Genomic DNA, 12,823 nt, shown 5'->3' with positions numbered 1-12,823 from the left:
GTGCACCCATCTCTACCTCCCTGAAGGATCTTACCCCAACGTTACAGGTTGCTTGTGTCCATCCGTAGCTGCTGAAGGAACCTCAAAGTGATGCTGAAGGAACCTCATCTCCATCTCGCCCCGATGAACCTCCATCCCATCCTGCTCATCCCACCCCCACCCAGCTCCTCTCCCTGGACGCCCCTCACACCCCGAGCTGTGCCGGGGGCTGGAGACAGATCGGAGGGGAAGGAGCCTTCCAAATTGACAACATATGGCCCTGCCTTATCCCAGGGCCCAGTAAATAGGTCTTTCATGCTGGGCCGGTTGCCATAGGAGCAAACACGCAGGAAATATCCCAGATAACTCGAATAGTGGCAAAAACATATGTTTTGGATAAAACCCAGCAGAAAAATCGCCCTGTTTAACCCCTCCAAGGTATTTTACCCACTGAGCTTTAACCCTTCATAGCATTGATGGTGTGGGGAAACTGAGGCACAGCCTCCATTCCTTCCCCATCCCCATCCCCATCCATGGGTGGCTCCCAGCGCCGCCTCCCCCTCCCGCAGCCACCTCTCCCCTTATCAGGACGGATGCTCTGAGCTCTGCACGCTCCGTGCTTTGATTTGCCAAGGAATTTGCTTTGCTCTGCTTTACGATTTTTTTTTTTATCCTTTTTTTTTTCCCCCTCCACTTCTCAATCCTCAGCCAAACCTCCTTATCACATCTGGAGAGCAGCAGCCCCTGAGTGCTGCCATGCTGAGAAAGGGGGAGCCAGCTCCAGCGCTGTGCTTGATCTCAGGGAGGGGAAACTGAGGCACAAGGAAGGGGCAAGGCTGCAAAACTGCTGCTAACACTGATGGGACCTGCAGAGCGCTGCATGCCACACACATCCCTGCACGATGCAAGCTTTCCTGTGCACTACGAGCATCCCCATGTGCTGCAATAGAGCCCACAATGCTCCTCATCCCCAGCAGAGCATCTGTGTCACTGACTGCACCTTGATTCAGGGCATCCCCACCTGCTCTGCACACGCAGCCCCAGCTTCGTTTTCCAGCTGCACTTCCATCTCTTTGGCCTTGTTTTGTTTCAGCCTTTTAACCCCCCCCCATTACGGGTCTGTGAGGTTTAGCAAAATAAACACCGCCGTCACCACAGCCCTCAGGACGCGTGTGATGGCAGCAGCTCTGCAGGGCGGCTGTGGGATGCATTATCTTAATGGGGTTTCCCCTTTTTGCTCCCTGCAGCACAGCAGACCCTGCACATCGGGGGCTCCATGGGCAATTTTCCCCCCCAGACCCCAAAACCCCACTCAGAGTTTCATTTCCCACCTCCCCGGGGGCATCTGTCCCATTGCTGAGCTCTTGCTGCCATTGCTCAGTGCTGTCCCGGGGCTGTGGGGGGGTTTTGGGGCACTGGGGGCCGCCGTGGGGTGCGCGCTCTCCCCGCCCTGCCCAGGAATGTGTCTGCTGATATTAAATAGACCTGGAGGCACTTCGAGCTGAGCCCACTTCCTCGCCAAGAAATGACCTCAGCGTTTGGGAGGCTTTCACCTTTTTCAAGCATTTTGCTTTTTCCTCCCTCTCCCGCCCACAGCTGCGGGGCCGACCTGTTTTAGGGGGATCTTGGCAGCTTTTATCCGTGCAAACCCCCCCGTGCTGCACAAACCTGTGTGCCCCATTCTGGATCTCCATCCCCAGCCCCACGCTGCGCCCCACATCCCTCCCAGCCCCTCCATCCGCAGCCCTGCACCTCGTGCTGCACGCAGCCCATCTCAGCAATGGAGCAGGGGGAGCAGGGAGGTTCCCACCCCCCCGAGGCACGGCCCCATCACATCTGGTGGGCAGATGTGGCCGGGCTCTGCTGCCCAGATGGGGACAAGCAGGGAAATCCCGGGCTGGGCACATGGCACGAAGCAATCCCTGGTCATTGGGAACTGGCATTTCCCATCTCCTGGCCCCACATGGGCTGGGGCTCCTGGGGATGGAGCATCCCCTGTCCTGCGCCTCCACCTCACATCTGCATCCCAAATCCTGCTTCTGCACCCACTGCCCCACGTCCTGCACCTGCCGTCCTGCACCTCCATCCTCCACGTGGCTTCTGCTGCTGCATCCCACTCTGCATCTGCATCCCATTTACCTCATCCTGCAGCCCAAAATTTGCTTTCTGCCCCCATATGTTATACCTGTACCCTAATTTCCCTTTCCCAGCCCTGCACACCAGATCCTGAACCTACCAGATCCCATGTCCTGCATCCTAAATCCTGCATCCTCCATCTGTACCTTATGTAAGAGCCCTGGATAAGGGATAAAAGGCTTTCTATAGGGTTATTATATGGTTACTAAAGGCTTACTACAATCGCCCATAGCAATGCTCCATGCTCAAACCCACAGGATACCCCTGTGACCCCCAAAATGAGCAGTTTATGACCCAAGCTGGGGTGGGCAGCAAAGCAAAATGCTGTAGGGGATGAAGCAAAGGATGGTTTTTCCCCTTGAAGAGAAACCTTTACTGCAAACGGGACCGACTTCCCACTGCTGCAACAAGTTGTGCTGTTCTACACAACAGCCCCCAGCTCCCAGCCCCACAATCCTCACTCTCAGGGTGCCCCCAAAGCTCCTTTCTGCCTGCAGACCCCAATCTGTGCCCACCGGGAGCCGCTGGGGGAGTGAACCAGAAAACCCCGCGTTCAGCCTAATTATCCCCGGCTGCAATCTGTGATCTCCGGGACAATTAACGCTGCTTAATCCCGGCTGAAAAGCACATGGGGTCGGGGCGGCGTCTTCCTGCTGCCCCTCGCCCGCTGCCGGGGTCTCGCTCCCGGCTGCAAAATAAATACGCAATTAAAGAACCCCGAAAGGCCCCGTTAATTGCTCGGCCGAAGTTGGGGGGGGGCACTGGAAAATGGGGAAAATAAGGGAAAGAGGCTTTTTCCAACTCAGTTACTGATGCCAGCAGTGGGAGCAGTGGGTTCAGGGCTGAGTGGTGGGATGAGCACCTTGGGGTGGGGTCTGGGGGATGCTCTTTTGGGTTGGGGAGGGGGGTGCCGCCCCGGGTTAATCCCTGCACTCCTCTCGCTCCAGCGCTAACAACCCCTGGCAGCTCCGGGCTTGTTAGCGCTGTGAAAAGCAATTAGAGGCTGGGAGTGGGGCAGCTGCCGCCCTGAGAGAGGGCAAGGAGGGGGGAAAGACCCTGAGCTGCCCCCACAGCTCCGGGCTGTGGATGGGGCTGTGTGGGGCCACTGAGCTCAAAGGAAACTCTGCACCATCAGTCGGTTCCAGAGTGAACGGAGCTGCAGGACACGGGGCCGAGTCTGCTCCCACCCGCACCCACAGCACCCAACATGGCACAGAGCTCAGATCCCACTTTATTGAACCCATAAAAGCCGCAGCGGGCACAGAGCCGGGCTGACCCCATGGCACTGCCCGACCCCATGGCACTGCACTGCGGGGCACAGCTCTGCGGGGGTGAGGAGGAGGAGGAGGAGGGAGGGGGGGGGGGGGTCAGGGTGGGGGCAGCCACACCTTCTGCGTGCTGACCACGTCGCTCAGTTTGCCTTTGATTTTCAGGAAATGCCTCTTGAACTCCAACCCGTCGCCCTGCGGGGGGACATTGGTCAGTGCACCCCATGACAGTCAGTGCCACGTCCCAGCGACCCCATTTGCACCCCCCTTCCCCCCCATGCACTGCCCCGCACCCCACTGCGCCCCCCATCCCAGCGCCCACCTTGGAGAGGCGGAAATCCACCAGGATCCTGCTCTCCATCTCCAGCAGGTTCACCTTGAAGATCAGCTTGTTGTTCCTCCGGTCCGTGGTGGAGATGGTGACCTGTGGGAGCGCAGCAATGTCAGGGGGGCTCAGCCCCATCCCTGCACCCACCCCCCCAGGTCCAGCCCCACCTGGTTGGTGCAGCTCTGCTTCCAGCCGTAGCCCATCTTCTCACACACGTCCCTCAGGCTGCGGTAGGAGCCGTCGGCGTCCAGCTTGGTGAAGAAGCGCGTCATCCTCCTCACCAGGCGCTGCCAGGGGCTCTGCAGCACGGAGAGCATCGGGAAGGCTGCAAAGCTGCAGCGCTGTGCCCATATCCCACACCTCAGCCCCACTGTGTGCACACAAAGTGGCCCATGCAGCCCCGAGTGAAGGTGCACCAAGTTGTGTCCCTGGTACTGCACGTCTTTGTGCAACATTAGCAAGTTGCACCCCCGTGTGGCAAACATCGCCAGCTGCATGTTAGTGCTGCAGAACAGTGCGAAATAGCACCCCCAGGCCTGCCAAAATGCACCACAAACCTGCATCCCCAGCACTGCAAACATTGCCAAGTCGCATCCCAAGCGTAATCAATGTGACACTATAAACGCTGCAGGATGGCACCCCCAGCATTGCAAAGCAGCCCCTTAGAAATACTGCAAAGCTGCACCCAAAAGGTTGCAATGCCAGGAGATGCACAGCAGATCCTAAGGGAGCTCACCTGTGAGGAGCCCGGCGTGCCCAGCAGCTGGCTGTTGAGCAGCATGTGCTCGGGGCAGGCAGGCTGTGAGAAGCTGATGCCCTGCACCAGGCGGTCGATGCTGCCCGTGCTGCCGTCCCACAACGTGCCACCGGTGCCGGGCTCAGGCTGCGACGTGGAGTAGCTCACCTTGTCCTCCCTGCAAGGCAAGGGATGAGATTGCAAAAGGGATGGATGCGAGGACTGTGCCTCTATGGGGAGGTGCATTGCAGCAGGGAGGTGCATTGCAGCAGGGAGGTGCATTGCAGCCCGCTCACCCCAGGGCGCTCTTCACAGGAGAGAAGTCCGTGTCGGAGCGGATGTGTTTGGGGAGGGCTCCTGGGGACTCGGTGACGCCACCTGAGGACACGCGGCTGCGCTTCGTGCCTGCAAAACACAGCACAGAGCCCACACTGTGCACAGCACGGGCAGGAAACGAGCTGTGCCCCACGGCCCTCACCCAGCCCTCACCCTTCTTGAGGGGCCGGCAGTACCAGCGGTCCTTCTTGATGTCGGGGATGGTGATTCGCGCCGTGGGGCTCTCGGTCAGGATCTTGTGCAGCAGCGCTGTGGGGAATGGGGTGCAGGTCGGAGCTGTGGGGCGGTGGGGGGCACCGCTGCCTCCAGCTGCGTACCTAACGGTGCCGAGTCGATCTTCCTCCATGGTGACAGGTAGGTCTTCCTCTCCTTCCAGTCGCTGTACTCCTGGCAGCTGTCGCTGGGCTGATCCCAGGGCAGCTCTGAGGGACAGGGGGCGGCACAAGAGATTGGCACAGGGGGCAGGAACAATGCATTGCCCATCTGCCTCCAAAAGGATGCGATGTGCATGCAGTACTGCGCTGTGCCATGCAAAGCACCCACTGCAACCTCCCCTATGCACCCCACATACACCCCACAGCTCACACCCCCCATACCCACCTCCTGCCAGCATGGCAGTCAGCACCACGCCGCAGGCCCACACGTCCACAGGCTCAGCACGGAACTCGGGGCGCCGCAGCAGCTCGGGGGCCACGTAGGGCAGCGTCCCACACATCTTGTTCAGCAGCCGCTCGCGCCCGTTGTGCTTGAAGACGGTGGCCAGGCCGAAATCGGAGATTTTCAGGTTGTCTGGGGGGGGAACCGGCAGGAAGGGTCAAGTTAAAGGTGGTGGAACACAGCAGGGGGCTGTGGCGGGGGGGGCACACCTCGATCATCCAGCAGCAGGTTCTCTGGCTTCAGATCACGGTGCGTGATGCCCATGCTGTGCAGATACACCTACAGGGGGGTGATGGGGTCATTGCAGGCAGCTGGGAGCAATGCAATGCAATGCAATGCAGGCAGCTGGGAGCAATGCAATGCAATGCAGTGCAGTGCAGGCAGCTGGGAGCAATGCAGTGCAATGCCGTCCTGCAGCACTCACCACACCCGCAATCAGCTGCTGGAAGAAGCGCTGTGCATCCGGCTCCGGCATCCCAATGTCGGGCTCTGCAATAACATCGAGCAGTGAGGGCAGGGCTGCAGCTCCAGCCCGGAGCTCCTGCTCTTGCATTGCCACCCACCGATGCGGTCGAAGAGCTCTCCACCACTGCAGTACTCCAGGAACAGGTACTGCGTGGCGCCCTCGCGCCGGTGCCCGTAGAACTTGACGACGTTGTCGTGGTTGAGCATCTTGTTGATGCAAATCTCCTTCTTGATGTTCTCGGGGCAGTCTGCAGCGCGCTTCATGTCCACGATCTTCACGGCCACGGCCTCCTCGGTGCGGCGGTTCACGGCCAGCTGCACCCTGCGGTGCACGGCGTGCAAAGGGCTGGGTGCATTGCAAGGTGTGCGTGCAGCCGGGGCACAAACACCACGCAACAGCCCGGCACCGTGCACGGGGTGCGGGGCCGCACGGCCCGGCCGCTCCGCGCTGCTCCGGGCCCATCCTCCATTCAGCCCCTTTACCCCGCACTCACTCCCCGTAGGCTCCTTCCCCCAGTGTCTGCACCAGGTCCCAGTCCTCCACGAACGGCACCGCCATCACGCACCGACCCGCACACAAACACGGTTCCCGCCGGCGCCACGTTGTCACGCCTCTCACTGCGCGCGCACAGCGAAGCCCCGCCCCCAGCCCCGCCCACCGGACACGAGACCGGAACCGAACGGGACAGAACCGGGGGCGGACACACGGATCCCGGTCATTCCCCTTTAATCAAACCCGGTAACGCCGTGATTCCCGATTTTTGCCGCTCTGTGCTATAAAACCCCCCGCACGCAGCAGGGGGGGCCGTCCCATATCCCAGCACTCAATGGTATAAAAACAGTGAACCAAAACGACGAGAAAACAACCCAAAACAACAGCCCCCCCCCAACATCTCAGCTCCATAACAAAGGTCGGGGCAGCGCTCAGATCTACGTCCGTGACAGCCCGCGGTTGTCCAAGTCCTTCACCTGCAACAGAGGAGAACAGTGAGCAACAGCATCCAATGCTCACCCAATGCACACACAGCCCAGCCCCGTACTTTGTATATCCGGACCAGCCAGTGCTCTGTGGTGTACGCCTCCTCCAGCACGTCCAGCTCAAAGTCCTTGTTCCCGATCTCAGCATTGCGAACACGGTCATAGCCGGGCGGCCGCTCTGCAGGGACACAAAGTGATGCTGTATGTGCCAGCACAGCCCCATGGATAGCAGGACACAGCCCCATGGATAACAGGACACAGCCCCATGGATAACGGGACACAGCCCCATGGATAACGGGACACAGCCCCATGGATAACGGGACACAGCCCCATGGATAACGGGACATGGTGTGGGACACAGGGTATGACACGCACTGGCCTCGGTGTAGACCTGCCCGAAGCGGTAGTAGCACATCTTGTACATCAGGCAGTTGAGCAGCACTGGGGATCCCTCGCGGTCGACGCGGAACTCGCCCGTCGGGGTGTAGTAGTCGTGCTCCTTGATGTGCCGCCCCGTGTCCGTGCTGCCGCCGATGCGAACCATCCATAGGAACTTATTGATGTCTGCAAGGGACGGGGTGTATGGTGTATAATGGTGTACAGGGGGGACGCAGGGTGCTGCGGGCTCTTACCATCAGATGAATAGCCGGTGAGGCCGCCAAATATCACCAGCACGTAGCTGACGTCCAGCTCCCTCATGATCTCGTAGGCTTTCTCCTCTGTTGATGCCATCGCCTGCAGGGGACCCACAGCTGTGAGGTGCCGCAGTGCCCCAGAACCATGGGCACACAGCGGGAGCACCTACCTGCCCAACGCGGGAGATGTGTGTGTTGTTCCAGGTGTTGTTGTCCACCAGGATGGTGCGGTTGGCCATGGCAGTGATCTGGTAGCCGTAGTCCCACCACGACATCACCTTGGCGTCCTGCAGCCAAACACAACACACCGTCAGTGCTCAGATGGCTGCTGGCACCCGCCGTGCTGGGAGCGCGGTTACCTCCGGCGTGTTGTGCCGCAGCCAGTAGTAGGCCTCCCTGAAGTCATCGAAGATGATCCTGCTGCCGTCCCCACCACGTGCAGACAGCACGATGGAGGGCGATGAGTACGCCTCGCTGGTCACCCAGGTGGAGTGGAAGGTGTATGTGATGAGGAAGAAAGCCATCACCAGGATCATGCCGCTGGCAACCTGCGGATGCAAACTGGTGTCACTGCAGGAGAGGACAGAGCACCTCCCTCACCATCCCCACCAGGAGCAACAACTCTCCTCCTCCCCACGGTCATGGGCTGCCCCAGCGCTCACTTCATTTTTGATGGGGTAGGTGGAGTCCTGCTGCTTTTTGCTCTTCTTGTCTGGCCGGCTGATGTCCAGGTTCTTCATGTAGGTGGACAACACCTGAGAAACGCCGATGCCGGAAAGGATGCACATCACTGGGGCCAGCACCAGCATCAGCCGCACCTGCAGGTGACAGCACAGCCATCAGAGCCTGCCAGGTGAACTTCCTAACATCCAACCTAAACCTGCCCTCGTTCAGTTCAAAGCCATTACCAGCAAGTTCAGAACAAAAAGGAAGTTGGCTTTGTTAAGACCATCTCATCATCCTGCACAGCCCCACAACATCACACCAACCCGAGCAGCCCTCACCATCACAGCAGAGAAGTACATGGAGGTCACACCGTACATGATGATAAAAATGCGGGCATCTGAGAGATTGCTGAAGCAGTAATAGAGACCAACTGCAACAAAGGAAAGAGAAACAGGTGAGGTTGGCCTGAGCCTGAAAGAAAATCCATCTGTTGGAGACAAGCAGCACGCTGCAAGGATGGAATAAACCCAGAGACCGACCGAGGGTCTCACCTGGGAACATGAACACAAGGAGCTGCAGGTCAAAGTAATAGGAGGACCAGGTGGTGGGCTGGTGCTCTGAGACAGAGGCAATGATGGGAATGTTGTTCTTGGCATAGGAAGGATCCAGCAGGGAGTAGAAACGCCCCGTCCATGGGGAGATTTTCCCTAGGAGAGGAGAAAATCAGCGTCAGTCGCAGCAAAGCCAGCAGTGCCAACAGGGAAAGAGGCAAAGCCAGCAGTGAAACATGCTGAGCAACATCAGCATGAATGGGATCACTGTTAATGGAGCTACCTGTGAGCATCAGCACAGCCCCAACTGTCAGGAGGACAAAGCCAACCAGGGAGATGACGCTCCTGAAGAGCACTTCAAACTGCTGCGGGTTCAGCTTGCTGCGGAGGTAGTCCACAAAGGCGTGGATCTGGCACAAGCCAAAGACGCCCAGGGCAGCCATGTGCTCTGAGGAGAGGACAGGCTGCAAGCAGGGGAGAGTGTGATCAGACACAAGGAAACGGCAGCTGAGTCACTCCAAAAAGACCTCAGCAAAATCAGTGCTAAGGCCACGACTTGCTGAAGTCAATGGAAGCCAATCCCTCCCCGTGGACATGAGGAATTTCACATCGGCCTTAATTCTGATAGGAATGCACATGAAAAATGAACTCTGAGAGCATTCCTTGCTGCAAGATCTCCAAGTGAAGCTTCCAAGCCCACAAAACCTGTATTCCCAATAGCAGGACACTAAAGGTGACAAAGGAGCAACTGCTTCCCTTTAAATGCTGCACTCCCTACTTTATGGAGATGTGTGCCAAGTGTTTCCTTCACAGAAAAATGGAACTTCCAAGGCTTCTTGACAGACAAGCAGTGCTGGAAGGCCTCACCTGAAAGCCAACAAAGGAGATCTGCATTGAGAGGATCGTCCCCAGGCAGTACACAGTGCAGTAGGCAACATAGATCCTGTGTGAGAAGCGGCCAGTCAGCATCAGCACAAGGACGTGCAGCGGGATTAAGTTGATCAGGAAGACGTAGCCACCCCATGAGGAGACCTGGCAAAAGAGAAGTGAAAAACACCAATTCCGGGGCTGGACAGACTGCACGGTGGGGTCCAACAGCAAGTCCTGTTTTCCTGGGATCATGTGCTCTCCCCAAACAGGGCATCATTAACAGCCCCAGAAGCCCGGATTTATCACATATCTGGGTGCCAGGACAAGGAATGCTCACCATGTAGAAATAGGCAAGAGCACACATCGCCGCCCAATAGATAGAGCCAGTTTTCACAGCCTTGATCCACATGTAGTAAGTGAGCAGCATGCAGAAAATGGCAATACCTGGGCAGAGAGACACAGCGAGGTCAGAGGAAGCTCACATCACCCTGAATGTCAGCATAACCACATATATAAAAACTCACCTTCATTATCGTAGGATCCAGCAACAGAACGAGAGATGTACCCAGGCACAACTGCAATCATGGCAGCAGCAAGGAGCCCTGCGCCTGCGTCCTGGGGAGCACAACCAGAGGGCAAGAGAACCATCAGGTCACAGCTCTGCATGCACAGATACGCCTCAAAAGAATAAAACTGAGATGGTCCTCCCCATACCTTGAGTTCTTTGGTGAGGTGGTAAGTCACAATGGTGGTGAAGGAGGAGAAGAGGGGCGCCAGGAAGACGCAGACGTTGCGGATGTCGATGGTGATGTGGAAGAAGTGCAGCACGTGGTAGATGGCTGCCGAGGTGATCATCAGCCCTGTGGGATGGATGTGGCACCGTCAGTGGGTTGCAATTGGAGCAGGGCAATCAAAAAGGTGAGAAGGATGGAACAGATGGGAGCTGCTGCCCTCCCAAATCTATGTTCTAGCACAGCCACAGCCTGCTGGCCTACCTGGATAAATGGTTCCACCAATAATCCTGCCCAAGGGGTACCACGCTCGGTCATCAAACCAGTTGTGGAATTTGTAGAAGCCTTCCTCTGCCAGGAAGCGAGTTGTGCGGTAGTTAAAGTACCTGCAACAACACCAGCACCTCTGTGTCCACACACAGGAATGACAACTGCTCACAGACTGCTGGGAGCAAACACAGCCCAGCAAACAGCAGCCAACATCCACTGATCCCAAGGAGGAAAACACACAGCGTGGGGGGAAGACACTTACGGGTCAAATTCATGGATGACACTTTCAAATCTTAAGACAGAAAAGAGTCTCGTGGAAAAAGCTGTAAACACAAAGAGAAGAATGAGTTTTCAAAGGAGCCAGTGCTGAATGAATAACAGTGTGCACTTGGGTCACACTTCAAGGACAGATGGGAGCTTGGCGACCTAAGGAAGAACTGAAGGAGGAGGCAGTTCCTGGGTCCTGCATGCAGACTTACACAGCACAGCTGCCATGGACAGGATGAGGAGCTTGAGCAGCGTGTCCTGCTTCTCATAGGAGAGCCGGAGGAAGCCCAGCTTGGTCATTGTCACATCAAAGGCAGGGAACAGACACCTGGAAACCTAAAGACGAGAGATGGGGATGATCAGAGAGTGGGGCTGGGCCCTGCCGTGCATCTGCTGCCTCCCTCCCCTCCTTGAGCCTGGATCCCCCAGAGCTTCACCTGATCAGTCGGCCCAAATCTTGGCTGAGGCTTCAACTTCTTTCACAGCGAGCAGAACTTCCTTGGGGCAGATGTGTGTGTTTGTCTGTGTGCAAAACAAGACAACCCTGAGCTTTCAGCAGCTGAAGAACCAAGGCTGGTTTCCCTTGATTGAGCTACAAGAGATGAACAACGAGCCCACAGAGGCTGCAAACTGCCGATGTGAAATGCAGGATTCCTAACACAGATCTGCACAGCTCCTGTAGCACTGTGTGATGGAGCTGTTTGATCCGACCTCCTTGGGCGGAGGAAAAAACAGATGTGAGGTAGCAAGGAAGTGAAAGTGCAGGCAGAGATGGACGGCTTCACGCTCTGCAAACAGCCTGAAGCTTTAGGAACGCTCTGCTGCCCACTCACACTGGAAAAACACACAGAAGCCAACACAAAGTCCTGCAGGCTGAGTCCCAGAATGGGCTGATAAAGGCCCGGCCCGTATCTCTGTGTTAAGGCCAGCAGGGAGTTATTTGGACAGGCTGAGATTTAGAAACGACACCGAGCACCTGGGAACGGTGGTGTGAGCAGCAGAGATTGTGACCTGCAGCCAATAGCAGTGACATGGAAACAGCTCAGAGCTGGAGTCATTCCTGGGCTCCCTCAGGGGAAATAAGGGAGATTCAGCAGCAGTAAGGGCTGAAGGCAGGAACAGCCCTGAGCCCTGAGCCCATGGCTGCCCATTGACACCCACGGACACCCATTGGTGCCTATTGACACCCACTGACACCTATAGGTGCCCACTGACACCCACTGAGACCCATTGAGACCCACTGACACCCATAGACACCCACTGATGCCCATTGACACCCACTGATGTCCATTGATACCTATAGGTGCCCATTGACATCTATTGCTGCCCATTGATACCTATTGGCACCCACTGACACCCATAGACACCCATAGACACCCATTGACACCCATTGCCCCCCCAGCCCCACGGCCGCCCCTCCCCACACCCCACCCCGCCCCCCATGCCGCGCTCCTCCCAGCTCAGCCCCATCCCGGCCCATTCCCGGTTCCCATCCCTCGTTTCCCCCCGGTTCGGTTCGGTCCCGTCCGTCACCTCGGTTCCGTTCCCGTCCCCGCGGCCCGTCCATCCACCCCGTGCAGCTGCCCCAGCCCGCCTCACCGCCCCGCCGCCTTCCCATTGGTCCGACGCGACGCCACTCAAACATCCCCGCCGCTCATTGCGCGGAAAGCGGAGGGCGGGACCCCCACGGAGCGCTCCGATTGGCTGAGCGCGCGGTGGGCGGGGCCGGCAAAGAGCGAGCAGTGACGTGTCCGTCCGGGCTCGGAGCCCCGGGGGGCGGGGCCGGTCACGTGGCCGGAAGCGGGCGGGGCGGGGCGCGCCACGTGGGCGAGACGGACCGGAACCACGAGACGGAGATAACGGAGATAACGGAGATAACGGAGATAGCGCCGATATCAGCGGAATTCAGCCCAAAACAACGAGACACCCCAATAACGATCCCCATAACGC

At 57.9% G+C, this 12,823-nt stretch overlaps 2 protein-coding genes across 2 annotated transcripts; both read right to left on the bottom strand.

Annotated features, from left to right (window-relative positions):
• Nucleotides 1–3,334: 3,334 nt before the first annotated feature.
• On the bottom strand, nucleotides 3,335–6,527 carry CHEK1 (checkpoint kinase 1). The gene is made up of 12 exons (XM_015884052.3): nucleotides 6,400–6,527; nucleotides 6,004–6,227; nucleotides 5,865–5,929; nucleotides 5,650–5,719; nucleotides 5,384–5,572; nucleotides 5,101–5,205; nucleotides 4,937–5,032; nucleotides 4,744–4,852; nucleotides 4,448–4,625; nucleotides 3,879–4,010; nucleotides 3,706–3,807; nucleotides 3,335–3,578 (listed from the first exon to the last, which is right to left on the bottom strand). The coding sequence occupies exons 1-12, from the start codon at nucleotides 6,462–6,464 to the stop codon at nucleotides 3,483–3,485; spliced, it is 1,431 nt and encodes a 476-aa protein (XP_015739538.2). The 5' UTR covers nucleotides 6,465–6,527; the 3' UTR covers nucleotides 3,335–3,482.
• Nucleotides 6,528–6,615: 88 nt separating this feature from the next.
• Nucleotides 6,616–12,470, bottom strand: STT3A (STT3 oligosaccharyltransferase complex catalytic subunit A). The gene is made up of 19 exons (XM_015884050.2): nucleotides 12,407–12,470; nucleotides 11,311–11,395; nucleotides 11,086–11,209; nucleotides 10,869–10,929; nucleotides 10,601–10,722; nucleotides 10,320–10,465; nucleotides 10,130–10,220; nucleotides 9,943–10,049; nucleotides 9,603–9,767; nucleotides 9,019–9,199; nucleotides 8,736–8,891; nucleotides 8,523–8,614; nucleotides 8,181–8,336; nucleotides 7,878–8,066; nucleotides 7,689–7,805; nucleotides 7,516–7,618; nucleotides 7,259–7,447; nucleotides 6,946–7,061; nucleotides 6,616–6,874 (listed from the first exon to the last, which is right to left on the bottom strand). The coding sequence occupies exons 3-19, from the start codon at nucleotides 11,171–11,173 to the stop codon at nucleotides 6,836–6,838; spliced, it is 2,118 nt and encodes a 705-aa protein (XP_015739536.1). The 5' UTR covers nucleotides 11,174–11,209; nucleotides 11,311–11,395; nucleotides 12,407–12,470; the 3' UTR covers nucleotides 6,616–6,835.
• Between the last annotated feature and the right edge of the window lie 353 nt (nucleotides 12,471–12,823).

The sequence above is a fragment of the Coturnix japonica genome, chromosome 34 (assembly GCF_054131305.1).
Source record: "Coturnix japonica strain WE chromosome 34, WE-NBRP24, whole genome shotgun sequence".
NCBI lineage: Eukaryota > Metazoa > Chordata > Aves > Galliformes > Phasianidae > Coturnix > Coturnix japonica.
This window is presented reverse-complemented; position numbering and strand designations above follow the sequence as displayed.